Here is a 27,100-nt window from a genome sequence, read left to right on the forward strand (position 1 = left end):
TCTCATGTACCACACTGGAGGGACAGCTGTCTCTGAGTAGTTGAGTGACGAACGCGGTACGAAGCGGACGTGCGCCTGCGCTCCAGTGTGGTAGTGGTGAGCCAGTGTCTGTCCTTAATCATCTTTAGGGACCCTATGGTCCTACACTCAGTATTGGTCTATAAATATTTTATCGGTACAAAAATTCATCAATAACTCAAACCTTGTCCATTCTTAGAAATATTTCTCAGAAATATTGATAAGAGTAAGTGATCTTCGAATATTTATATGGTATCCAAAGGTATAAGGTGTACGCACGAACGCCTGCGTTCAGCTCGGAACACGTCCGACGAATTGAATATAAGGTAGAGTTGAACAAAATCGAACGCTTCATCGAATCTTACATGAGTCAAGTTCGCAAAAATATAAATATTACAAGGATTATGATGTTCTGGTTCTATTTTAAAATATGTTTTAATTTGCATTTATTGGCCACCACAGGATTAGTCATAGATTCATAATAATTAGATTCGTTTTCTTTTTTTAAATTACTCAGAATTTTAATTATTACTAGTGTTCATTACAATCACTTGTTACTGATGCAGAATTAAGGTCCTATTTTTTTTCGTCTTTAAGACTAAAGGGAATGCAGAGTTCATAATTGTCATGATAGTCTATTTAGGTTTGGTCTATAGCTTACGTAATAAAACCGAATTCTGGTATCCCGTAAACCAAACAAGCGTCGGTTATAGTTTTTTCTTCGTTTACAAGAGCGGCAGTTCAACGCCTGTTCTGTTATTCTTGCACCTTGATAGAGTTAGAGTCTATAAACATAGGGGGCGCTGGCATCGCGTGTTTATGCTCCAACGATTGATCCGCCGACGAATGGTTTCATGAATTTAAACAATTGCGCTACTTCCAAGATTCGGATCTGGATTCTTTAAAAATTAGATGAAACGGTGCTACAGTGACTTCTGTATTAACTTAAAGACTATGTAATTGACTGAAATATTTAAATAAATTTCAGAAATAGTATAAAGTATCGTAATTATGTATACTGAAAATATGTTATTTATTATGTGTAAATAATCAAAGGACAATTTTCAGGGGGACTTCCATTGTTACTGGAGTGAAAAAAAACTATAAAATTTCTAAAGATTAAAAAAAAAACAGAGCATAAATGCAGATAACCCCAAATTTCCAGTGACCTCTAATACATGTTGCACACATAAGGCTATGATAAACATAAAAAATAGCTTCACATTTATGAAAAGTTTAAACCAGTATATTTAATGTTAGCCCTACATATTCAGCACTATAGTTATTTAGTTCAAAACAAATAGCTATAAACAGTTTTATTTATAACTAACGTATTCGATGTAAACCCTGTTTGAAATTTCCGGCATTACAAACATTGTGCGCGTGGGGCGGCATTGAAATTTTGTCAATGGCCTGTTTGTTTGATCTTTGACTTGACTGTACTCGGTGGTCCATTAACAGGGGTTTGTTAAGGGCGCACAGTACTATATAAAGCTTTTACAAGATTATGTTTGATGTAAAAAAAATGTTATATACTTGAAAAAGAATATGTAGACAGATAACTTATGCTCGTAACCTAGAGCAGTAGATGTGACAAAGATTACGGATTTCTATTTGGCGCGATCATGTTATATACCATATCCATAAATCTATGCATGCTGTTTGTAATTCCTTTCCTTACTATATCACTGATTTGCTCAATATAAGTCCGTCTAGAATGAATCTCCTACTGATAGGTTCTATTACTTATCTTCACAAAAAAGATAATTAACAATATTTAGTTAAAAATATATTTATGAAGGAAAACGTATATGTTGTACTTTTCAAATGTGAAATGCTTTACATCATCTCGCATTCATGATGAATTCAATTGATTTCCGATAGACCTATGTTTTTTTCATAAATTGTCTTTCAGCCGAGGATATTTCATTAAGTAAAAAAAAAAACCGTAAGCCTATAGCTTGAAATAGTTTTTAATAACAGTCTCAAAACTAGATTTGCTAAGTTACCTAAAATACGATTTGATTTTCAAGACGAATAAATTCAACAATATTGAAATTGAATGCGCTTCAAGAGTTAATTTTATATATTGTAAAATTAAACTAGAAATATATACATTCCATACATTTTAATCACTATACGGCCCTACTGAGATGCTCGGAGTCTACACTAAATTAGGGGTGACAAGGTCGCGTAGCTAACCACGTTGGCTTAGTGCGGGTTGACTTCATACATGACTTTAAATTCGCAGATATGCACTGGTTTCACTACGATGTTTTCCTACATTATAAGAACGTCGGAAATAATTATTATGTAGACTTGAAAAATTATTTTGTTTTCAACAAAGTCATAGTTAAGTACATTTCGAGATGGACTTTCGATTAAGCTTTAATAGTTAATTATTAAAGCGCTCTGTTCTGTGTGTATCGGAAAGAACAAATATTGTGTTTAACGAACTATAAACAACGGATGTAATGTATACGATATTGTACTCAGTGACGCGTTGATAACAACTAATGATAAAAGACCAGACAAGAAAGAACTTACATTGTTAATTATCCGCTTTGCCTTCGTAGAAATTAATAATTAACGTCGTTATACATTTACTAGTATAATAATATGATGATGGTACCAATTCAAAGAACATATGGACGTAGAAATACATAACAGACGATATGACGAGTCCACATTTCAAAACAAACGCATCAACACTCCGCTTTGCTAAAAAAAACATCATTTAACAAATCCACTACACCATATAGGTTCACAGATAACACTCAGTCATAGACAGTCTTTTCAATTTTCCGCACTGAATGTCAATTAATTAAAAAGAGCATTCGTAACCCCAACGTATAGAGGATCGAATTGCGCGTGTCACACACGAACATGCAAATACTCTGATATTTACGTCAATAGAAACACGAATGCACGTTGCCAGTCTAATTATTTATGTCGCATTCACATTATAATCATGCTACGCTTTGAATATTTTAAACTGATGAACACAAATATGTAATTTATTCCTGAAACAGACGTTCGAAAATCGGGTACCGACATAATCTTTAAATGCCGCTCATCAAAGCGTAGCTTTGGAGTTGACACATTGACGCGTATGTTGTGGTTATCGTTAATTAATTAAATGAGATTTATTTTTTTATTTAATAAAGCTTCATTGCTAAATAAGTGGACCGTTAAAATGGAAAGCGGGGAAATCCTTTTACTAATTATGCAATCAAGTCAACTTTAGTCAATATAACACGTAAAAAGTGTAAAGCGACTAATTATTTTGCATAAACGCAGTCAAATAGAACGAATTAGTGACTTTTATAAAGCCAGTCAACAATAAATCTTTGATGATTATAATTACCCGGAGCTGTAAAGGCGCGCGTCACAGAGAAAAAAGGGTGTAACTATAAGTCAATGAGAGAGAAGTGTGAACAAACCTTTGCTTAGCGACGCATTAAAGCGTATTTGTTAAAGCGGTTCGTGCGTCAAAAATTACGCGCGTAAAACTTTACGCGTTAAAATACAAAGGTAGCACGTAGGAGATTTTTTAAGTGCCTTATAATTTTGGACCCGGTGGAACGTTGTTGCATATTTATGAACAAGCGTGTTTTTAATAAATTTTATGTTATTTTATATTAACACGTCGAAAGAATCAGTGAAGCGAATAATTAAAAAACAAATTGTAACATGAACATAGTACATAGTTACTGATTTTTAAACATATAAACAAACTAAATGTATAGATTTTCATTGGCGAAAAACATGAACGAAAATATATTGCCATCATGTTTTTTATAGTTGTAAACCATGCTTAATTCCACACTTCTGTTAGCTGGTAGTTCAAGACAATGACGTCATCAACTTTAAATCTTAATTCTAATTAGACTATAACAATAATAAGTCTAGAAATAATACATTGAATCTTATAGCAACTTTCTTTAAGCTATTTTTCTTAAAAACGTTTAATTTTTTACGTCCGCAAAAAAAGTAATTGATCTAAATGAGTGTTCAAGGTTATTGACCGAGGTTATCTATACATTTTCCATAATAAATAAGCGATTCGTGCGCACTTTCCGCAGACACCACTTAACAAGCGGCAGCACAAACATATTAATTGACACACAGTGAGGCTTCGCATGCTCTGACGTCACACATCACTGCACTCTGACGTCACTCTTTGAATGATTAATGAGCACACTTAATGAATTACGTATATCTGTTTAATTATTTGTTTATAATAAGCAAAAGCGTTTAATATTCCAAATACAAATGTATCATATTTCTGTTCAAGTCAGATCGGTAATATGTGATCAGTATCTCTCCGCTTAATTTGATGCAGTGACGTTAATCTGTCATTAAAGGTTCCTTTGTGTAGTTTTCTTAAAGTTAATCTAAACTGTGAGAGCACATTGAACGACTCTGAGACATATGCAAACGTATCTTCATTTAAATTTTTCGTAGAATTTTATAATTTCAATTAACAACTAAATACATAATTTTCCTGGGAAATATTTTTAACTTACAGATAACTAAAGTATAGTTATAAACACAATTTAACTAGTTTCTTATGAAAGACGGAAAAAAGCTCTAAAAGTTCTTGTGAAACACCGTTGTCTTACTCTTCCGCTTAAACTTTAAACAGCGGAGAAAAATGGTATTTAACAGCGAGGTATTACAATATTTAACAAAGAAAGTTTACTAACTTTCATTAAAACTTATTAGTTATTTGTGACTGGTTTTTATTACCATATTACATACCCTAAGAAGTTGTATTACCAAAGAGAGTTACTTAGTCACCATATCTTTGTTAAAAAGTTTTATATCAAACACATATCAAGTATTTTTACTTACACTTTATCTATTATACATACAATATATGTATCTTTTTTTATATCATTTAACAGAAAATCCCAGATATGTTTTTGTACTCGCGTGTCGGTTGTAGTTATTCGCGGCGAAATAGTTTACAAAATATGCACATTATAGTAACAGTCGTTACATGAATGGATTTTCTCTTGGCCTAACAAAATATCAACGTATATATCCGAGTTGCAATGCTTTTCTTTGCTTCCAGCATTGAGCGGAAAACGGCCAAGAATATTTTTGCAATATATGAAGTAACAGCAACTGAAAAGATTCAAGTCACTTTTACGAACTAAAAACATTTTTATAAATCTCTTAATATTCTAATCTAAAATTTAAACCTAAAAAATCGTATTTTTTGCTTTTTGCTTCAAATTTAAAACCATAGAGAAATGGTTAAAATATCACAGAATGGCCGATAACAAAGGCAACGCATCTGAAATTGCATATGTCTATGGACAGCGGTCGCTTCGCTGTTTCGGCGAATTCAGACCGCTTGCTCATTTGCCACCTTATAATATATATTAAAAGAAACTATCTCTCAATAATACATAAGGAATTCGTACTCATTACCTATCACTGCAAGATTCCCACATATCGTTACATAAACCCTTGCATTCCGCGAGAAAATAAATCTAGTTTTGCCCTATATAAAGCAAACCAAGTTTATGTGTACCATAATACAGGATGCTGCAAAATTAAAAACTAGGTTAGCTACCTTCAATAGACCTTTATATAAAAGAGGAATGGAATCAACTCAGTGTCATTGTTAGCTAATTGGATGTCTTTGCTGCGAGCTTGACGCTTGGAAAATCGCAACGTAGTCCTTAGGGAGATGAAAAAAAAACGTGAGAACTATTCCATACTTATTTTTCTACACTCATAGTATCACTAAGAAAGACCCAGAGAAAAGATTGAGTCAGAGAAATATACACTACTTAAGTAAAAGACGACCCTGTCACACTGACAAACGTTAAATGTTTATTAAATGCGAATATTAATGTAGTTTTAGTACTAGAAATCTTCACTAAGGGAATGTTTAAGTTAACAACATATAACTCTGAGTACGGCAATAAATATTTCCAACGTGTAAAGCTGTGTGTACAAAGAAAGGTATGAACCAATTTATTTATCAGTTATTCAAGGCAATTGAATGATCACATTTAATATCAAGTGAATGATGAACGACATTCATCACTCGGTTACTCACTGACCTAACTCTTGAGTGTCGGTACTCTTTATCATTCTTATTAGTTTATATCAGTCAAGTAAAGTGTTGCCATTTTATAATTGCTTTTAGTAAATGCTTTAAAAATAATTTAACTATTTAAGACGTGCGTTTTTATCACCTTCCAAATAATTATTTTGGCAGAATAGTGATGCAATGAAAAAAATCAAATAAAATTACAATTAAATGTAATTGAGTTATAAGTTAAAAAATGAACTAAATAACTTCAGTATTCTTTCTTCATTTTAGTTTATTCGTGTATAAAAATGTTTATTATTATATACAGCTTTTTTAATTCGAGTCGAAATAAGGACGCATTCAACAACGATATCCTTTCAGTCTGTTGACTAGACGTTTTTTGGCTTCTCTTTTAATTTATGAAGATATCAGTAGCTTCATACACTCCCCTATTTACCTGCATGTAGACAATTTAGTTTTTTTACAAATAGGTTTTGTGAAAATAAAATAAAGGGGAATTTTACATTGTTGATATGCCGGAAATGTACAAATGTAAAATTTACAAAAACAATTGGCGGGATGCCAACAGATAAATAAAAAACATAAATTATTGTGCATTGCAAAATTAATTACTATAGTTTTTTTATGAATATGTATATTACCTAAACAATATATAACTCCATTGTGCGTTCAAATCCTTTTTTCACACGTGTTTCCAATGTTAAAAAATACAACTAGTTCAAAGCAAAAGTCATACATAATAAACAGACATTCTAAAAAAAGTTGCGTAAACTAAAACTAAAACGGATAGCAATTGACAATTCAGCGTACGGACTTTTCATATAAAATTTCATTCATGTATCAGTTGAAATACTGACGTCGGTTGTGCGATTTGCATATTTACACAAAAATGAATAGAATAAAAAAACTATGGAGCGTATGGACCAATGCAGTTTCTGTTTAAACATCAAAGCGTATCAAATTCAACATTTTAAAGTTTTAGTGCGTATCGGGCGTGAAAGCGCTAACATTTGAAATCTATTTTTTTTTTTCAATTTCCAAATAGCGAGAGTGTCCAGATATAAAATATAATAGTCATCCACATACCGGATTTTTGGATAAAAATATAGCATAATTTGTACATCTCTTTGTGTCTAGAATATTTCGTACGATCTCTGTGTTTTTACTCCTCATATAAGCTACTTCCGAACCTGTTTTGAAATTGTATTTCACATTTTTTATGACTTTGTACTATAAATGTACCAATAGATCTCCGACGTTGTCCGCCTTGAAATATTTTAAACCGCTTTAACATAAGAGCACAGATTCTTTAGTCGTTAGCACCCATATGCGTGATGGGAGAGATTTCCCGCATGCGAGAACCGTTAGTCATTTGGGCCCGCAAGCGTTGGGAGATAGTCCTTACCGCGCATTATACTCGTCAACTGAGTTCCCGAACGGCCCTTGCTTTACGTCGATCGAATATTTTCATTAGTTGCTTAGCACTTATGTGGGGACTCCCCGCATGCTGTGTAACTACCGAGATATCTCCTAATGAAATTGTGCCCTAAAGTGCCTTGTACTCGCAAAAAGTTCCACCGATAGAGATTAGATCTTAACAATAGAAACATCAAACAAAAAATAATTCAGCTAACAAGGTTACAATGTAATTTATTTGAACCTTAAGAGTTTTGCGAGATCTGCAAACAGAGTTAGCAAAACAATAGCACAGTAACGAGGGTCTGGACGTGGACGAATGTAACAGCAAACATTGCACTTTTTGCACAGAGCAAGTTCAACCGACACTCCGACTGTACATTACATTACAGAGACACTATTTGCATGCGGGCGTTGGACATGTCTGGTATTTGATTCACCAGTACATTTGAAAATCGAATTATTTTTTGTTAAGTCCCAATATACGTACAATAAACTAGATCAACCAATCGTGACAAAGCTTTGGCTTTTAGCTATGGACAAAGCTATCGTGTGAGCTTTATATTTACGGAGATAGAACAATTCATAATTTTCCAAGAAGCAACAATTCGTACATCTTACATAGAGAAAAATCACGAATAACAATTTCATTTGAGAATTTATCATTTTCAAAACATATTACAATATTAAATTTACAAAACATTGACAAAAAAAATCCATTACGTAAATCTGATTATGTTATTTAACACTAAGCCTTTACAACAATTTAATTTATTTTCACAATACAAAAGAGGGATTTAAATTTGCCAATAAAAAATTCAAATATCGATTGTACAATGACGGGGATCCAATTTGGAGGTCTCTTGTTTATAGAGGGTCGTAGATTGTACCCCCAAAGCCGGTGCTTTGGGGGTCGGTGCCCTTGAATGAAGTTGTTTCGGACCCCACTCGATGATTGACGTGTTAGTGCGGTCGCGTGCGCATGTAAAGCGTAGTGCACACTGCAAGTACTTTAATGTCAACATAATATAATTTAATAGAATAAATAAAATGAAACTTACATTCCAATCTTTAAAAGTTATCTCTTTTAAAGAGGATTAGTTAGGTAATATAAATTTTGTATAATGTTTGTAGTTGTGTTAAAGTAATAGTTATTAGTTGAATTTCTGCATTGTTATATAGTAGTATAGCAAATACGAAGAATTCGTATTGTTTGTTTTAAAAATGTCATATTTTGTTCGCCATCATAATAAAAGCCGTGCTCATAAAAAACGTTGTATCCGAATGGTCTACGTACTTTACTGTTTGTAAAAGAAATGTGTAACGTAGAACAGGCCACTTACACGCTCTATTGACATGTCATCCGGGCACAAGCTGTCACACGAAAAATTTCCGCAGTGTAAACACTGCCTAACTATTGTTCACGGTTTTCAATAAAGCCATTGTCAGCGAGTGCGTTGTGAAGAACTAATGGTGCAGACTGGCAAGGGATGTGGGGACGCAGGCTGTGCAACATGAGAATCTTTTTGATTGTTCTTCGAATGTTTACAAGTCTTAAACATAGGTATGAACTATAAATATTCATCCGCTTAATTAAGTTAAACCACGGGTAGGAAATTGAAACAAATGGGATGTGATATGTAAATATACGAAAAGAGTTTAAATAAAAATAATCAAAGAAAAATTGTAGCTTAAAACTCTTAATGATTGCTACAGGAATAACGATTTATTCATAATATTTAAGTGCCTAATTAAAAGCGGCTGACTTTGTTACTCAGTACTGAACTATACGCCAAGTGAGCCATTTTTAATTAGCTTACAATTATGACCCCCCAGATTTTTAATTGTTTTGATACTCTAGTGCAGGGATCCCCAAACTATTTTGGACAAGTGATCCCTTTTCCAACTGTTACCTCAGACCCCCATGGCCAAATTACGTACTTTTAAGAACTATTATTATTATTATTATTATTTTATTCATTCTAACTTAGGTCAATAAAAGACCCCTTTGGGAATCCCTGTTAGTAGTGTGTACCTACTTACAATTGGTTTCTGAGACAAAAATCTCTGTATAAAACATATCGTCATCCCTGTCATTATCTTTGACAAAACAGACATATATTTTCAACGGAGTTATTGGTCTTAGAAACCCACAATTAGTAAGTCACGTAAGCTTATTAATTATACATCAAAAATCACAACCTTATAGTAACATATGTACACAATAATAGCTTGAAGATTTTAACTTGAAAGACAGAGACCACACATCGTGTCTCGTACTTAAAGTTACCGCGTAACAAAATTTTACTATTCTCTCGAGCAACAGAGCACAGAAAAATGATTCGTTACAGCGGCAAACAATTCGACTCGCATGGTCGCGTGTTTCGACGGCTAAGGAAAAGCTTAAAAGTTCTAGCACAGAGTAATCTAATGACAGAGAATTCAGACCGATTCTTTTCACTGCAGCAAAACCTGTAAAAAAATTTATACAGAGATATGATTTTCCACAGATGTTTTGCTAAATCACTCGGCGATGGTAATTTTATGCTAAATTTAAAAGAAACGAAAAATTATGTTTTCTACTTTTTTATATTTATTGATATTATTATCTTTGTACTTAGGTTTTGATTTTTTTAACTATGAACAAATTGATCTAATACTGTTAATTACTTTCAATAATAGTCGCGAGTTAACTTTCATAGTTTAATAATGTAAATTTTTCTAATATTATTGTCTCCGCATTAAGTGCTCTGTGATGAAAAGTAACTCGGCGTGAAGTTTTTAAACTTAGCCCTAACAGTTAACGTTCCGAGCATTTCCCAACAGTTTTAAGTCTGCCGCACAACGTGAGGGATGGTTTTAGATTAGATTGACTTCTTAACTATTTCTCAATAAGTTTTTAACAGTTAATTCCTACATACTAACTTAATGTTATAATTAATTATGGAGCATTTACTACAATAACTTTGATTTCTTTTCCATTCGTACTATTATAATGAATACAGACATTTTTGTTATCATTGTATAAATATTCGATTCCTATTTTTCTAAAAGATAATAACAACAGTGAGAGCTATATTTACTCACATAGATAAATATAAATTTTATTTTTTTGTAAAACTAAAATTTCTTAATACAAAATATTTTCAATATTTTACATTGCTGGATAAAAGCGACTTTAAACAATAAAATACGTGACCGCAAACCGCGTTTTAGTTTTACGCGCTTACTGTTACGTGAATTGGTTAAAATATAGAGAGGAGGAATTATTGTAACCGCTAGATGGCAGTAGTTTGGTATGTAAAGCTCTACTAATGACTTGACTCCTGGTCCGGTCAAACCGCAGAGATTTTCTAAAAGCATGTATTAGATTAAATCTTACTAATTTTATAAATGCGAATGTTTAGATGGATGGATGTTTGTTTGAAGGTATCTCCAGATCTTCTCAATGGTTCTTGATGAAATTTGGCACGGTTGTAGAAAATAGTCTGGAATTAAATCTGCGCGTACAGAGTCGCGGGCGACAAATAATTTTTAATAAACATATGAGAGTTAAGATAGAAAAATATATTTTCGTTTCCTATCCATACCTACATAATTCTATAAAAATATTATACTTTCCTAATAAGAAAATGCCCACACTTGTATTTAAGAGGGAAACAAAGAATATTGGAGCACTTTAGTAATTTCACTTCGGTTTACTCATATTATGACATTTATCTTTTAAGATAATGTCTAGTCGAACGTCATGTTCGCTAATTATAGTATTACCAGCTTACTTGAGCCGGTAAGAGAGGTGCTGCTACTGCTATCGCGGTTAGTTCTGTTAGAAAACTGTAAGACCTGAAAATTACAAAAAAGAAAAAAACATCATAACAGCGACAGTATGTAAAAGAATCCTGTGATACTGACATTGACATGAGGACGCTAGTGAAATGTCATAATATAGTTAGACTTAAGCCCACCGGGTCAGATAACTTTGTCGGTGTATAGCGAGCGAAATTAAAGTGGCGTGACAATTTCAATTTGTCATTTAGTCTCTATGTGTTTATTGTTGCAATTAGAAGTCCAATGCCACATGGTTAACGCCACACATCTTTGTGTAGCATTTAAGTTAGAAAAGATGAATGAGTCAAACTTCATAACGCATAAAACTATCCTCTTTTCTCTTAAAATAATCCAGGCCTCTTAAAATAATAAAAGTAAAATTACCGCTTGCTAATTGGAAATAAGCTATACAAATAGACAAAAAAATATTTATACATCAGTATTGTGTACGATAGGATGTGAATAAAACGTGTTATTGTTATTTGAAAAATCAAAATTCCGCAGCCGGTAGGATTCGAACCTACGCTCCCAGAGGGAATCTGATTTCGAGTCAGACGCCTTAACCACTCGGCCACGACTGCTCTTGATAACTACATACATTATAGGAAAATTAAAGACGCTTTTATAGCTCTAGTAATTAGGCCAGAGGAAAGATTCATGACCAAGTCCTTAAGCGCTACTTTATATTCTTTCATAAGTTTTTGCAGAAATTGTAAAAAATATTGTTTTCTTCATTATATTTGATGTAGAGAGATTAAAGAATAGACATATAAATGACATATATTCAACGTGAAAACCAGGGGCGAGTTATATACATAGTGTTTCACTTACTAAGTACATAAGGGACAATCTTGAATGAGGTATGAATAGCCGTGCTAAAAGCAATAGGAATAATTTGTGTGATTAATCGCTACATAAGTTATCTGTGCGTAACATGCAGTCGGCGAGTTGTTTAGGTTTTATATCCGCGGGGGTGAGTGCACATGACGGCCGCAAGGGTGCGCTGGGGTGTCCACAGAGTAAATTTAATATAGAGGGAACGGAATATTTAAATACTTTAATTATTAGCTCATTAATTTATTTATGACATTCAATAGTAAGGTATAATTATAATACATAGATGCAAAGACATATCTTTTAATTCCTAAATATTAATTTATAGTTTAATTTACTTCAAATATTAAGGAAATTATGTGAAACATTTTAGTACATTTTAGTTAGTTGTCTGTAAGAAATAAAACATACATTTTTGTAAATTATAAAGAAGCCTTGTGTTATACCGGCAGTGAATGAAATATCAAACATTTTTGCAAAAATATTACTTAAAGTAAAAAGTATAATTAGTTATTTTTGTATACAACTCATTCATCAAAATTGACGTAAAAATTTTAGCCTCATAATTTTGAGAACATAACCCAAATTGAAATGAAAAGTTTTACTTTCACGTCTCTCCAAAAAGTAGACCAACTAGAATTTTGTGTCGAAAAAATATAAACAAACTTTTCAAATTGAAAAATGTATTGTTTTCCAAATTTGAATAGAAAGAAAAATATTGAAAGCTGCCAGTGAGCGGTGATTTGTATTTAATAAAAAAAAAGAAACATTCCGACCCAATTTACTAGTCATTCCTGGTCATTGACCGATTTAAAAGAAACGTTTTTCACAGGTACATTTAAACGTCCACTCTACTGTAATCTAAGGGATGAAATGACATAATTTCGCGAATTAAGTTTCATTTAATTCGGATTCTTCCTGGTTGTGTTATGTCAGTCGCTTTGTACACTTCAAAATTGTTATAATAATGTCTTAAAAATATATATACTAAGATATACAAATCAAGGATAAGCTATTTCACAAATACATTAACCATTAAATGCGGATTTATGTCTTTTCCTAATGTTTCTTACTTTGGAGAGGTTAGGAGGTCAATAATCCGTCTTAAGATGCGATTGACGGAGGTCGGATTAAATCCCTGTTTTCCTGTTCCCTGTTATCTATTAAAGAACATTGAACACGAAAAACATAACAACAGGGTACTCTAAGTTGTAATAATTTATTTGAAAAAATATAATATAGCGTCTGAATAAAGTATACTTTCATAAAATCAAGCTGAAGATCCTTACTTAACCAATGAAAGTGTATACTTAGTAAGTTTGCTTTTATAAGTAATTAGGTAACACATGCAATTTCATGGTGTAATTAATTTAAATAGCAAATTACATCTGAGTGGACAAATTAAGCTTTTTGATCCGCTCTTGTATGTCAATGTCAGTTACAGATTATAATATAGGAATCTAAGAAATCTGAAATAAGAATCTAAGTAATCTATTGTTAAATTAGTTAGAGATAATCAGAATAACATGATGGTATGAAAATAAAATATACAGCGGAAGTAAAACGTTAACTTTACAGCTCTCGCGTGTCTGTCTGAACACTTGCAGGAGGAATTTAACAGGGCGTATAACTTTAAGTGCAAAGTCGTAACTTAAGCACTCTTACAAAAAGGGGTAGGTAGTTAAGATAGTGTCCTTTATAGGTTTAAATTCAATTTCTATTTGACATTCACCTTCGACTAAAAATTTTTCATTAACAGTGACCCTGAACTAGTATCAAACATAAATAATTTTCTAGTAGAATATGTATATAAAATTACACGGGACATTATTTTATATTAAGAATAAATTCTCTACTCCCTCCAAACATGACAAAATACTGGCCAGTCCGAAAACCTCTTATTATTTTCCTTAAAAAAAGAAAAAGTAAAAAAATCTGGTCAAAATAATACAGAGAACAAAACCATTCACAACATTGTTGTGTCAGTGACAGACTGTCGAGCCAAGACACCGACAGTGTCTGAGACAAGACAAAAAAAATGTTTTCTCTGCCGAATTGTGTTGTTGGTCTGTGGAGTGTAGCTTTTTATTGGTATGCACGAATCCGCACACAAAATATTCAATAAGGGTGAAAATATGTTGAACGTTAAGGAATCCTGATTTAATAAAAAACAGAATTTTTTAATCAATGTTTTCGTTTTAAAAAAGGCGCCTACTAAATTTTTTAAAGTTGAGAATCACCTTGGTGTTCCCGCTGCTCGTTTGCCCCCTTATCTTATAAAAAAAAAAAACATGGTCTAATCAAAGCAAAAGATTTTAATGATCTAGTTTTTTTAGGTAGGTATAAATATGCTGTATTATTCAGAATCACGAAAGTATTCTTAAGGTGTTCTGTCAACGCATAATAATGCTCGTCGGCACATCTTAGCCTTTCTCACAGGACGTTAGATCTAGAAGGAAACTTAAGAAAATACCATGAAATATTTATTTATGTCACAAACATAATATTTAAAAAGAATAAATTACACATAAAAATATATAGGTACTACAAAATATTATATTTACTATCTATAAAATAGACTTACCTTTTAAGATATACCTAACATTAAAACTAAACAGCACTGAACACTAAAAACACTAATAAATAAAGTCGTTGTCGATTTCGATAATGTTAGCGTTAACACGTAACATCGGTAAAGTTCGAAAGCGCGGGAAAACGCGAAACTCAGACACGCGCATTCCCGGCGGCCATCGCGCGCTCTCTGGCTAACAGGGTGCCGTGGCGGAAAGATGGAGGGAAAACGCACCAAGTATAGAATGCGCTTTTTCGTTGCATTGATAAAAAACGTTTAAATTATTATGCCACATTATTTATTAACTTTTTTTAGTAATTCAATACAAGTACAGATTAATTTTCAGATTCATTTTCAATGAAAATAAAAGCTTGATTTTCATTATATATACTTCCTTATAAACTTTAAAACTATTATGAGAGGTTGTACTACTTAGGCTAAGTAAATGATATTGTAATTAACTGTAACTGAGTAGTAAAATTTTAAAATTAGGTTAAAATATTAAAATGTTTTATTTAAAAATTTGTTTAATTGTCGTTAATAATAAACCCTGATTGTTTTTTAAGATAAATAAGCGAGCGTTTGGCCACGATCCCAAAGATGGAATTCGTTACTTTAGCAAATGCCTTCTAACTCTACTCTTGAAGGCCTTGACGTCATTTTTGAATGGAAAAACTGTTTGTAATTGTGTTCAGTTTCCTGTCAAATTTGTCCCAGTTCCTCAAAACTTAAACTAAACTTACTAATTTCCAAGTGGAATAATCGTTCCTAAACCAAAAAAAGAATCAGTTTTTCGTTATAACAATATTATTTTTTACAATATAATTTTGATTCTATTTGATTTATTAATGTTTTTTCAAAAGCTTTAAGTAACTTCAAGTTTTATTTTGCCATCTAGCGGCTAAAAGCTGAACTATTAAACAAGTACTGGTTTGCGACTGCGGAAATAATTTATTTCATAAACATTATTATAGATGGCGCTATCGGAATAGAATTGCGATGCTGGGGTATAATTATTATTTCAAGGTTTTTTTCAGTATTCGGATACGGGCAGAGATAAATCAGAGGTAACATTTAACTACTTACTAAATGTATTACTTATTTATAATAATATTATAGTTAAATTTATAGATTGAGAAAAGTAATCGTAATTACTTTAAGAATACAGTTAGACGGATTTAAGTTAAAGACGTGACCTAACCCTTTGACCGTCCGTGATTATATGTTTAACCGTGAAATAGTTTATTAAACCTTTTTACTTTGTTATTTATTTGTCAAGAGTATTTCTTAAGCCTACGCATCTTACTTCTTACTAATATTATAAATGCTAATGTTTAGATGGATGGAACTACTGAACGAATCTTAATGAAATTTGGCACAGATGTGAAACATAGTCTGGAAGAACACATAGTTACTTATTCAATTTTTTTAATGCCCCGCGGACAGAGTCGCAGTCGACAGCTAATATTTCAATAAAATGTCTGTTAATGTCTAATATCGGCGTGCGGTAAAAGTATTGACAAATATTGAAGATAAATTGTAAATTGAATTACTGCCTTTTTTACGGTTACGCCCTGAATCGTTAAAAGATATTTTCGTCATGTAGGTAAAAAACTTACTTAACCACATAAATGTAGACCCAATTCATCGTTTCGTGTTCATTTGTTTTCAACTTCTTGAAACCGGATTAATTAAAATCTTGTAGAGTTTTCAAAGACTCGAAACCGTACTCGTAATATCGGAAATCGTCTTAATTAAGGGATGACATGACAAAGACTTACCTACTTCCAAAATTAAGAAGACTGAATATTTAAGAGCTTTTATGTTTCGGTTGTTTTTGTTTATTTTTTTGGCGTTTTCTTTAAGAATTAAAACTGCCGATTAATTAATTATTATAGAAATGTTTGACCATTATTTTAATGTAAGTACTTATTCTAGATTTGTATAAAAGTGGTTTCAAATCAAAAAGACTTTAATTCAGAAGTTATGAAATACACATCTTTAAATACTCTGAGACCCACATAATTAATATTTTTACAATAACTGGCCACATAATGAAATGAAAAAAAGAGTAAACAAGAATTTTAAAAAATAAAGCATGTTCTATAATGTAAAATAACAACCGCCCGCTACATCGCGAATTCCGTAAGCGACCTCGGTCAAGAATGTTAGAACAACGTAAGGGTTTGTTACATACAACACTTTCAATATTATACCATATGGCTTAGAGAATAGAGCTTAATTTAAAATATACATAGGTAGTAATTAATCAAGCTTGCACTTGTGGGGTTTAGAGCTAGCGATACCATAATATCTTGTTATAATAATTAAGAACACGAAAACAGAATCATATATTGAGCTATGCCATATCTTTTATGAGATACTAGCTGTCGCCCGCGACTCTATCCGCCAGGAATAAAAAAAAAACATAATAAGTAGCCTATGTGTTCTTCCAGACTACGTTCTACATCTGTGCAAAATTTCATCAGGATCCGTTGAGGAGTTCCGGAGATACCTTTAAACAAACATCCATCCATCCATCCATCTAAACATTCGCATTTATAATACATATTAGTTACTAAAATTTGTCCACCGCTAGTTTCCACTGCTGGAAAGTCTGTACAACACCATATCGTTTGCTCTATTTATCATAAAGAGATTAAGAGAGATAGCAGATATTTTTGTACAAATGTTTGGCCAGTGAAAGAAGAACATTAATATCTCTAGCAATCTGCATTCGCTTCGCACTAATATCGCACTTTTATATTTACCAATTATTGTAGAAATAGATAACTGAAATCCTTATTCTTCTTTGGCGCTACAGTCTTTTCAGACTGGTCGTGGTTATCGGTGACCCAGTGTACGAGGCGCCACCACTCCTCCCTAGTCTCTGCCTTTTTTGTACATTGGTGCACAGGAACAGCTACAGCCGCTCTAATCTGGTCAGTCCATCTCATGAGCAACCTTCCCCATCTTTATGTGAGAACCTTTAACATCTCAAATCGGTTAACTTCGTCTATTAAAGTGTCGTTTGTTTTGAAATATACAGGCGATACATCCTTTGACTTAAATAGCAAGCCCACAAAAATTATAACAAGAACATGTTGATTTTATAAATTGTTAATCATTTAGAAATCAAACATAGATCCTCTGATATGAGCATTTGATTTACCAAGCTCCTCAGGACCTTCTAAAAGAACAGATTTATAAATAAACTCTAATTTGTTATGATATTTACCAGCGGAGACAATACGTCGATATCACATTAAGGCGCAGTATTCAAATTCTCTTGTTCTATTTCCATCGTAAGTTAGTGACGTGCTACTTTACGAAATATACATTTTGCAAGGTAAAATTTATTTAACAAAAAAAGAACAACACGCAATTCTGCGTAGTAATTTTTAATTTTCACTCATCATTTGCATATAAACAAATAAAAAATCTTTTCTATTATATTATAGAGATGACGCTAAACGCTTAAAAATAATTAAAATGTACCCGCATAATGAGGTGTAATTATCTAATTAACAACTTTACGCAACAATGATATAATTAAAGCATAACGGGCGCGAAAATGATGTTCGCAATCGCAACCCTAGCTCGATCACAAGGTCTAGATAGTGGACGCGCATGAGCAGTGTATACGTTCCGTATAACGCGGATAGGTTCAGTTCAGTGTGGCTCAGTCCGTACGCAGCGCGGCCGCGCGCCGCGATACTATCCGATATTTAAAAACAAACGTGTCGAAATAAAAGTGAACGTGATATTTTTGAGTGAAATAAAAAACCGTATGTTTTCAAAAATGAGGCGGAATATCAAGATATTGTTTTTGATTGCTGTGGCGTGGTTTTTCGCGCTGTTTTACTTCATGCAGACGGAATCGACGCAGAGCAAGGTGGGTGCCGACTGCCGGCGTATTGTTTATCGCGTATCAGCTGTTGGGTTATGGACCTGCAATCTCGGCTGCACTGCGCATGACCTGCGACTGCGACACCCACGCTGTATGATAGCAAGGGTTACTGCTACAGTAGTTACTCACTTGTTTTAGTGTGTAATAAATATTTAATTCTCGTAGCATTTTACTCTCGATGTTATTAAATATAATTGAGGAGTATTTCTTAAGTACGTGAATGTGGATCAAAATATTTCAATATTTATAGTTATGTATTTACAAATAATTTGACTGAAGCGAACATGCGAAGTATCAGGTTATGCATAAAGACACTTGATACACGGTTCAAGCTTAAATGATGAAAAAAAAAACAAAGCAACTTCAATTTAAAAAAAAATACTTCAAATACATAATTTTTTAGATGTTCTTTTGTTACATTTTATTTATCGCTCAATTATCAATTTTCTCATAGTTAGCATTAATAAAGTAAGCAGCAGTGGTAAATTTTAAATGCTCACGGGTTCCCACTGCCCAGTGTTACGGCAGCGAAAATCCACAGTTAAAGAATTTTAACCTATGAAAGTTATTTTTCGTTTCACGTTCACCTTGACCTGGTTGGATTAAAATTCGAGAGCAATCTAAAATCATTACACTCAGCTACCGTCGCGGTGACTTACACAAGAGTACCCGCGGCATGTCACTAAAGAAACTCCTTCTTAATCTGTTTAAATCTTCATACTGCGTGTGGAATACGTGATTTGGGTTTTATACGCGACCTACATTGTCTTGGAACTAAGCTCCACTATTTTTATTAAAGAAAAATGTACATAAAAAACGAGTTTCTGAAGTTGAAACTCGTAATTTTACTTACAGAACACTAACCACTACTTGAAGACGTGCGATAACATTTTTATACTAGGTGAAAAATATATACGAAATAAAGCAATAGCTTTTTAAATAGAAGACAATTCAATATGTAAAGCGCGTATTTCAACCTTGATAAAACTGTGGGAACTTTCGTGTCTCGGTGCATGTCAATATTAACCTAACTAATCGTTGGTTTATGATACCAAAATCCTTGTATAAAACATATCATCCCTCTCATTTTTATACAGGGATTTTGGTCTCAGAAACCAACGATAAATAAATTAAAATTATTATCCGTCTGTGTTCTTATCTATTTATATAAAATCTATATATATATAAAAGAAAGTCGTGTTAGTTACACTATTTATAACTCAAGAACGGCTGAATCGATTTGACTGAAAATTGGTGGGCAGTTAGCTTAGAACCAGGAAACGGACATAGGATAATTTTTACCCCGTTTTCTATTTTTTTATTCCGCGCGGACGGAGTCGCGGGTAAAAGCTAGTAGTAACATAAAGTGTTGATTTTCAAAAAGATGTTTGGCAATTCTACCAAACATTAGTTCGTAAACATCAACAAAAAATGTTGTTTTGTAATATTTGTCTGCATCGGTATTTCCAAACTGATAAGCCGACACACTTTATTCCTGTAACCGTTCCCGTATTCGTAGCCTATGTACTTTTAAATATCTATGCAAAAATTCCAATCTCTTGGTGCTGTATTTTCAGCCTTTTTCTCAGACCTAAACAAAGTTCTAAATTGTTATGTTAATATCGTCTTCAACAAATACACTTCCCAAAAAAAACGTAACCTAAAAATTCTATAATAATAATAATAAATTTCTTTATTTAACTATAAGCCATTTTTCACAAAATTAGTGGGGCTCTGTCTCCCGAACTACACTACTACTCTATAGAGATGTACATAAATCTTTCTTAATTCACATGAAATTAGTAACAAATTTAGAAGTTGTAAGTCGACTTTTGTTTAGAAACTTTATTACATAATATTCACAAACTCGACTAGTTAATGGGTACTCACTAACAGAAACATACAACATAACTGCACGATCATTATTATATTATCTAAGTTATTAAGTTTTACCATCAGATGTCGTTTCATCATCATCAGCTCACTATACGTTCCCAACGAGAGGCTCGGAGCCTTCCTTAAGTTAGGGGTGTTGATGTCGTTTGCACGATATTATACAAATTAAATTATTTACATACGGACAGACAGAATATGTGTCGATAACATACAAGGAAAAAATAAATGTAGGTCAGTTATAGGAAAATCTAAGTTAGATTACTTTAGTACCTAAACTTGATTTTTTATATATATACTGATTTTGATATACATAAATTTAGTTTTCATAGTTAGATAGCAGTTAGTTAGCATTGTTCATAAACTTTAAAAGAAAAGCAATTTTTAAAATTTTTAAGATTTCCTACGTATAATTTTGTATAAATACTAGCTGTCGCCCGCGACTCCGTCCGCGCGCAGTTAAAAAATGGGGGGGGGGGTTATGAAAAATAGATGTTGGCCGATTCTCAGACCTACTGAATATGCTCACAAAATTTCATGAGAATCGGTCAAGCCGTTTCGGAGGAGTACGGGAACGAAAACTGTGACACGAGAATTTTATATATTAGATATCAAAATCATCGTTCGATTGATCGGTCTATACTCACATATGTATATCTTACTGTCCATGAATGGTCTAAGTAGCCATAATTCATCCTCAACTCGCCGCATATAGTGTTCGCGTGCCGAACACATATTAATATCCTTAGTACATAGATCAATATTCACTATATGGGAATATAATAGAAGTTTTCAATTTTAAATCGGATTTTTGTAATTTGTAATAAACTAGCGACCCGCCCCGGCTTCGCACGGGTGCAATGCAAAATATACCTACTACAGAATAAATGCACAATTTATTTAAGGTACTTAAATGGATAAGGATTAATGCTGTATTGTTTAAAATCACTTCGTAAAAGAATAAAAATGGTTATGCTGGGTTATCCCTAAGAGATAGACATATACCATCGCGGACTTTTTTGTTGAACTTTTTAAGGTGAACAATACTGTAGTACATTATTTTGGTCTATCTCGTAGGGTTCAGCCAGCGTTTGCAATATAAGCGCAAAAAAACGTGCTTATTTACGACATCACATTAGAAAACTTTAAATTTATCAGTGTTTCTCTACTATATTATGCATTTATTATACATACAAACCTTCCTTAAGAATCACTCTATCTATTAAAAAAAACCGCATCAAAATCCGTTGCGTAGTTTTAAAGATCTAAGCATACATACGGACATACAGCGAAAGCGACTTTGTTTTATACTATGTATTGATGTTATGTTCTCTCTCATTATCTACGTAGCTTTTTATCTCTGATATGTTTCCTTACAACTAGCCACTAATTATGTTAAACAAACTTAAATCAAATTTAAATAATTTAAAAAATTAAATATTATAATATGACCGTTTAGTTAGTCTTATTCCAATTTTAAATTCCATTTATAAACAAAGAACTAATTATGAAGTCAGCAGAGCGCGACATTTCGTGAATTACTTTGACAAGTGTTTAAAATTATAAAGTGATTCACAATTAACACTTCCTCTGTCTTTTGTTTGCACAATAAATTAAGGAATCTCGTACGTAGTACAGTACTTCTTTGTGATAATTTGTAAGTAAAACATTGTCATATTGTTCTTTGTCACTTTCACTGACTACTAGATATAATATATGACTACATTATAAGAGCAATACAGAGCTACTATAAGCTATCTAAAAAAAAAAGTTATTTAAACAACCAAAAAATATTTCCATCTCCTTACAAATCTACTCAGATTTTATCTAAAAAGCATGAAAAACAAATAAAAAGAATGTGCATTTAGCACCTTAATTTAAGTCCCTTGTAAATTTTTATTTCCGTATAATTTCGCTAACTCAGTAAACTTCTTTATTCACTGCACAAAGCAAAGGTTCTTTTAATTGGGGTCAACAGAGGAAACCTTAAGAATATTTAGACATATCTTATGTGTTTTATTAAATGTATTATATTTTAACGAAATGTCTAACCTTTGTCTCGTTTTAATTATGACGATGAGATTTTGATTTAACTTTGTGTGTAATTATCTTTTTTTTTACTTTTAACAAAGTTGCTCATGTTTAACACAAACGTTATTAGCCAATAATTAGATCGTAGTTTTAATATTTAAGTCCAAAATTTTATGATCTTACTTTAATAGTTTTTAAATAATTATATACGATAATTCTATTATTATTCGTACGTAAGCCTCTTCCATCAGATCTAAATTCCCGCACGAAACGTCTACGAACTTGATACTTATAGGCAACGACGCATAATTAAGTTACGCGTACACAGCGCACGCGACTTTCAACTTTGTTTCTATGTAAATAGAGCTATTATTACATTCTTTATAAATGATAAATGCGATCACGTAACGCACATTCACTTTCCGTTATATTTTGTTTTCTTCTTATCGTATGCGTAAATATTGTTTAGTACCAGCGACCCCAACAGCCTCGAGTAGTAGTAGAAGAAGTACATATGTACATGAACCTATATATTTTTATATCGTACCAGTATATTGCATATACTGTAATACCTTATCAATACGCATAAAAATAAACTTTTTGACACAGTCGAAAGCAGCCTCGTTATGATTTTTTTTTTATTTCTCTACTTAGAAAAAGATTCGTGGTTTAATAAATCTGTTTTTTTTTTTTGGATGCAATTTCATCGAAATAGAACTTTTCATCTCTAGTTTTTGCTCGCAATAGATAAAAAAGAAATCACTTCAAATATGTATAACCATTTTTCCAATAAATAATTTCAATTTGAAAAATAATTTCCAGTTAAAATGAAACATATTTATAATACTACGCTTGATTTAAAACTTTATTTTACACTTGAAGTTTTTGGCCTTGGTCCTCCTCATATTTATTAAGCAAGTTTTTTTTATTTAAAATTTTAACACGTATAGCAGATACACTTATAGACTAAGATTTGGTTATTTATAAATGCAGTTGTTTTTTTCCTGGTAAATCTTATGATCCTTTATTTAAAATAAAAAAAAAAAACATAAGTCAAACATCACAACCTACAAGGGTAGGTGATTTTCCATTTGGCGCGGTCCTGACACATTTCTCTGGTCTTCCATATTCATCTATGCGTACATTCACTAACAAGTATATTATTTATTTATTTACCCGAATTGAATTTTAATTCAATTTTATACAAACATGTCGACTTCAAGCTATCGATTCGATCGTTTTCACGCTCGAAACAGATTGTTTTTTTTTCTTTCGTTGTTGAAAATTCTCACGGCACCGCCTCGGCAAAGTTACCGTTACTTTCAAATTAGACGCACTTTGAAACACTTTTTGCGATTCTGTGGAATCATTAACAATGTTCCAAGTCGCGTACTCTCGCTACTTGGAACTTTTCTTCTTTACAGTAGATCTATATCCTTTAATTTCACAATATACTTGTAACTAGCTAGCATCTGTAGATGAATTTCCACGGCTGAACCCCATAACGAAATCAATTCGTCGTCTCTCTCGTTCCTTTTAAAAAAAAGCCATACCACATGTTTTGTGAAAATGTCCTTTTCATATTTTAAGGTGTCAAATGAGTAATCGACAACCTGAATTCGCCGAAATAGCGAAGCAACCGTTACCCATAGACACCCGCAATTATAGATGCTTTGCCTATTTTTAATAAATTATTGTTTGCGATTGTTTGAGGAAAAGAAATTATCGTTTTAAAAACAATTCTATTTCTACAACACTGTCAGAAAAAATAATTGTTTGTGAAGGTAAAGTATTGAAAATAGTCCGGTAAAGTATTGAAGAAATAAGTTTTTATAATGTTTTCTTTAACAGAAAGTACAATGACAGAAATGTATGCTATATTTCTTATTATAATAGTACAATATTGGAATCTTACTAATATTATAAATGGGAAAGTTTAGATGGATGGATGGATGTTTGTTTAAAGGTATCTCCGGAACGGCTGAACGGATCTTGATGAAACTTGGCACTGATGTAGAACGTAGTCACGAAAGTACACATAAACTACTCGTAAAACTATAAGTAAAGTGAAATTATTAATTTAGTTATGAATAAAATGAAATATCTCTTCTTGTGTAATTCGGCAGTGACATTTTTTTTTTTTGCTTTTAGTTAGTGTTAATTTAGAACCTATTGGAACATTGGTGCGAGTTTCTCTAGCATTATGTAAGTACTGTACAGCCTACTGAAATCTATCAGGAAATATCTTCAGCTACTTTCACTATTTAATAGGAAGTACATTATATCAACTGTGGTAGTCTAGTTTCTGTTTTTTTTTTTATTCTTATAACTTTACTTCGATTTTTTTTTATAATTAAATCTGAAATTCTTAAACTTTCTTTATTACTTTGTAAAAAATTTACTTTACTTTTAAAACTCCACCGCTCACATTCATTAGATCTTTATCTGTATGTAATATGATGACCTCTTTTACTAGCTCGCCTTGTTTAGAAAAAAAAAACCATAAGGTCACTGTTCCGATCGCCCAGGCCTAGTAGCTAGGTACTGTATCCATTAGGAATCTCTTTGTAACCTTCTTCTAATTTATAACCGCCTGGTACATGAAATTATTTTTTGTTTCGAAAACGTTATTACAATTTATATTAATTAGATTATCAAGGAAAAGCAGATAGGGAAAAAAGTTTCGACCCTTGGACACTACTTTTAATACAGAAGCCCCTCACATAGAAAGAAGCAACTGTAAGTATCAAATACGAAAAGGGAAATACGGCATCAAATTATTTTACACTTCTTTTGATCCATCGCTAGATCGAACGGTATAATAAGTGGCGGTAACTTGTCCAATTTTTATTTCTTATTTGCTGAAATCGCTCGGAAATACGTCAGCCTAAATTAAAAAAGTACCCTATATTATGCCCGCACTCATAAGCTACCTATCAGTGAAAATCCCATCAAAATTGGTCGAGCCGTTCCGTAGATAATCCGCAACAAACGCTTGCGGACAGACAGACAAAATGTTAAAAATGGGTTATTCGTTACCGAGAAAGCAAAAACATCGTATAGATGAAATATGTTTTTTTTTTCATATTCCATACAGACCCTTCAATTTTATTAACTGTACATATAATAGCAATAGTTCAGGAGTTTATTAATAAAAACGGTCGAAAACATGCAATAGAAAGGAAATCAAATATCAGAGTTCGAATACATTTAGTAAATACTATTATAGCGTACGAGGAAAAATACAAGTCACCATTCTTATCAAAGCTCAATTACGAAAGAAAAAGAAAGCATTTGTTAGACAGAGACAAAGTCAGGTCAACCCTAAGGGTAGGGTGGATCGATATACAGGGGCTGTTTGTCTAGGGTGGGCTACTGACGCGGTGGATAACTTATTTAAGTTTATTTCTGGCCAAGGCTGAAACGGGTTACATCCATCGCTTAAAGACTTTGTTATGCAGTATTATAATCTATTAAATATACATAAAGAAATTAAAAGCATTGTTGTCTATATTTACATTATATTTATTAATGACATAATGTTGACACATTATTGATTATTATCTCACTGGCTTACCGGCCAGTAACTTAATCATGAAAGAGGTGATACACCACAGTTTCTCCCCCCTAGCTTTGGACCAAGGGAGCAGCTAGGAGCTGGTCAATGTGCCTACGCCAAACAGAACCGTCATCAGTTATTATTTTATAATGTAGTCTCCCTAAACGTTCTTGAATGGTCCCGAAACGCCAGCGCTGCGTGGAGCCGACGGTATAATCACGGGCCTGGATGCGGTCGCCTGGATTGAACTCTTTGATAAGATGTGGCTGGTGTTTAACTGATGGTCGTCGACGTTCCCATCTCATGAACATGGCATGTAGCGACGTGCGTACCTCCCTACCAAACATAAGCTCGTAGGGGGTCTGGCCGTTAGCGTCCGGCGTTCGACGAAGTCGTGTTTTAGTCGTGAGGAGCTTTTGATATATTGTGCCTCCTTCCCCCTCTAAGCTTCGTAGTATCCTTTTCACGGTTTGAACGTATCGTTCGGCTTGACCGTTCGTTGCTGGATGGTATGGAGCAGACGTCTTATGAACGATCATACTATCTTTGAGGAATGCTTCAAACTCTTCTGAGATAAATTGTCGTCCGTTGTCAGAGACTAAAATTCGTGGTATTCCAAAGGTGCAAAATAATTCTTTCAGTTTTTGGACGCACCAAGTAGTTGTTGTGGTTTTGGTAGGTATTATCTCAATCCATTTTGAAAATGCATCTACTATTATAAAAAGTTGGTGACCCTGGAAAGGTCCCGCAAAATCAATGTGCAATCTTTGCCAAGGTCCATCAGGTCGTTCCCAATGGTGAAGTGGTGCTTTTTCAGGTTCATTCTGTTGTAGTCTGCAAGTTCTGCACGATTTCACCTTCTTTTCGATGTCGTTATCAATCCCCTTCCAATACACAAAACTGCGCGCCAATAGTTTCATCTTAACTATTCCTGGATGGCCGAGATGTAGTTCATTTAGCACG

General features: G+C 32.8%; 1 protein-coding gene and 1 non-coding gene across 3 annotated transcripts in view; one reads left to right on the forward strand and one right to left on the reverse strand.

The window, feature by feature from the left end:
- Positions 1 to 11,837: 11,837 nt before the first annotated feature.
- Positions 11,838 to 11,919, reverse strand: Trnas-cga. Its single transcript has one exon. It is a non-coding gene; the product is annotated as a tRNA-Ser (tRNA).
- A 6,456-nt stretch (positions 11,920 to 18,375) lies between these two features.
- Positions 18,376 to 27,100, forward strand: part of LOC106709990 (polypeptide N-acetylgalactosaminyltransferase 2) — a 57,301-nt gene continuing 48,576 nt past the window's right edge. For both annotated transcript variants that reach the window (XM_014501920.2, XM_014501921.2), the window contains exon 1: positions 18,376 to 18,639. In XM_014501920.2, coding sequence (XP_014357406.1) covers positions 18,535 to 18,639 — 105 coding nt within the window. In that variant the 5' untranslated portion in view covers positions 18,376 to 18,534. The remainder of the gene's footprint in view (positions 18,640 to 27,100) is intronic.

The sequence above is a fragment of the Papilio machaon genome, chromosome 7 (assembly GCF_912999745.1).
Source record: "Papilio machaon chromosome 7, ilPapMach1.1, whole genome shotgun sequence".
Classification (NCBI taxonomy): Eukaryota; Metazoa; Arthropoda; class Insecta; order Lepidoptera; family Papilionidae; genus Papilio; species Papilio machaon.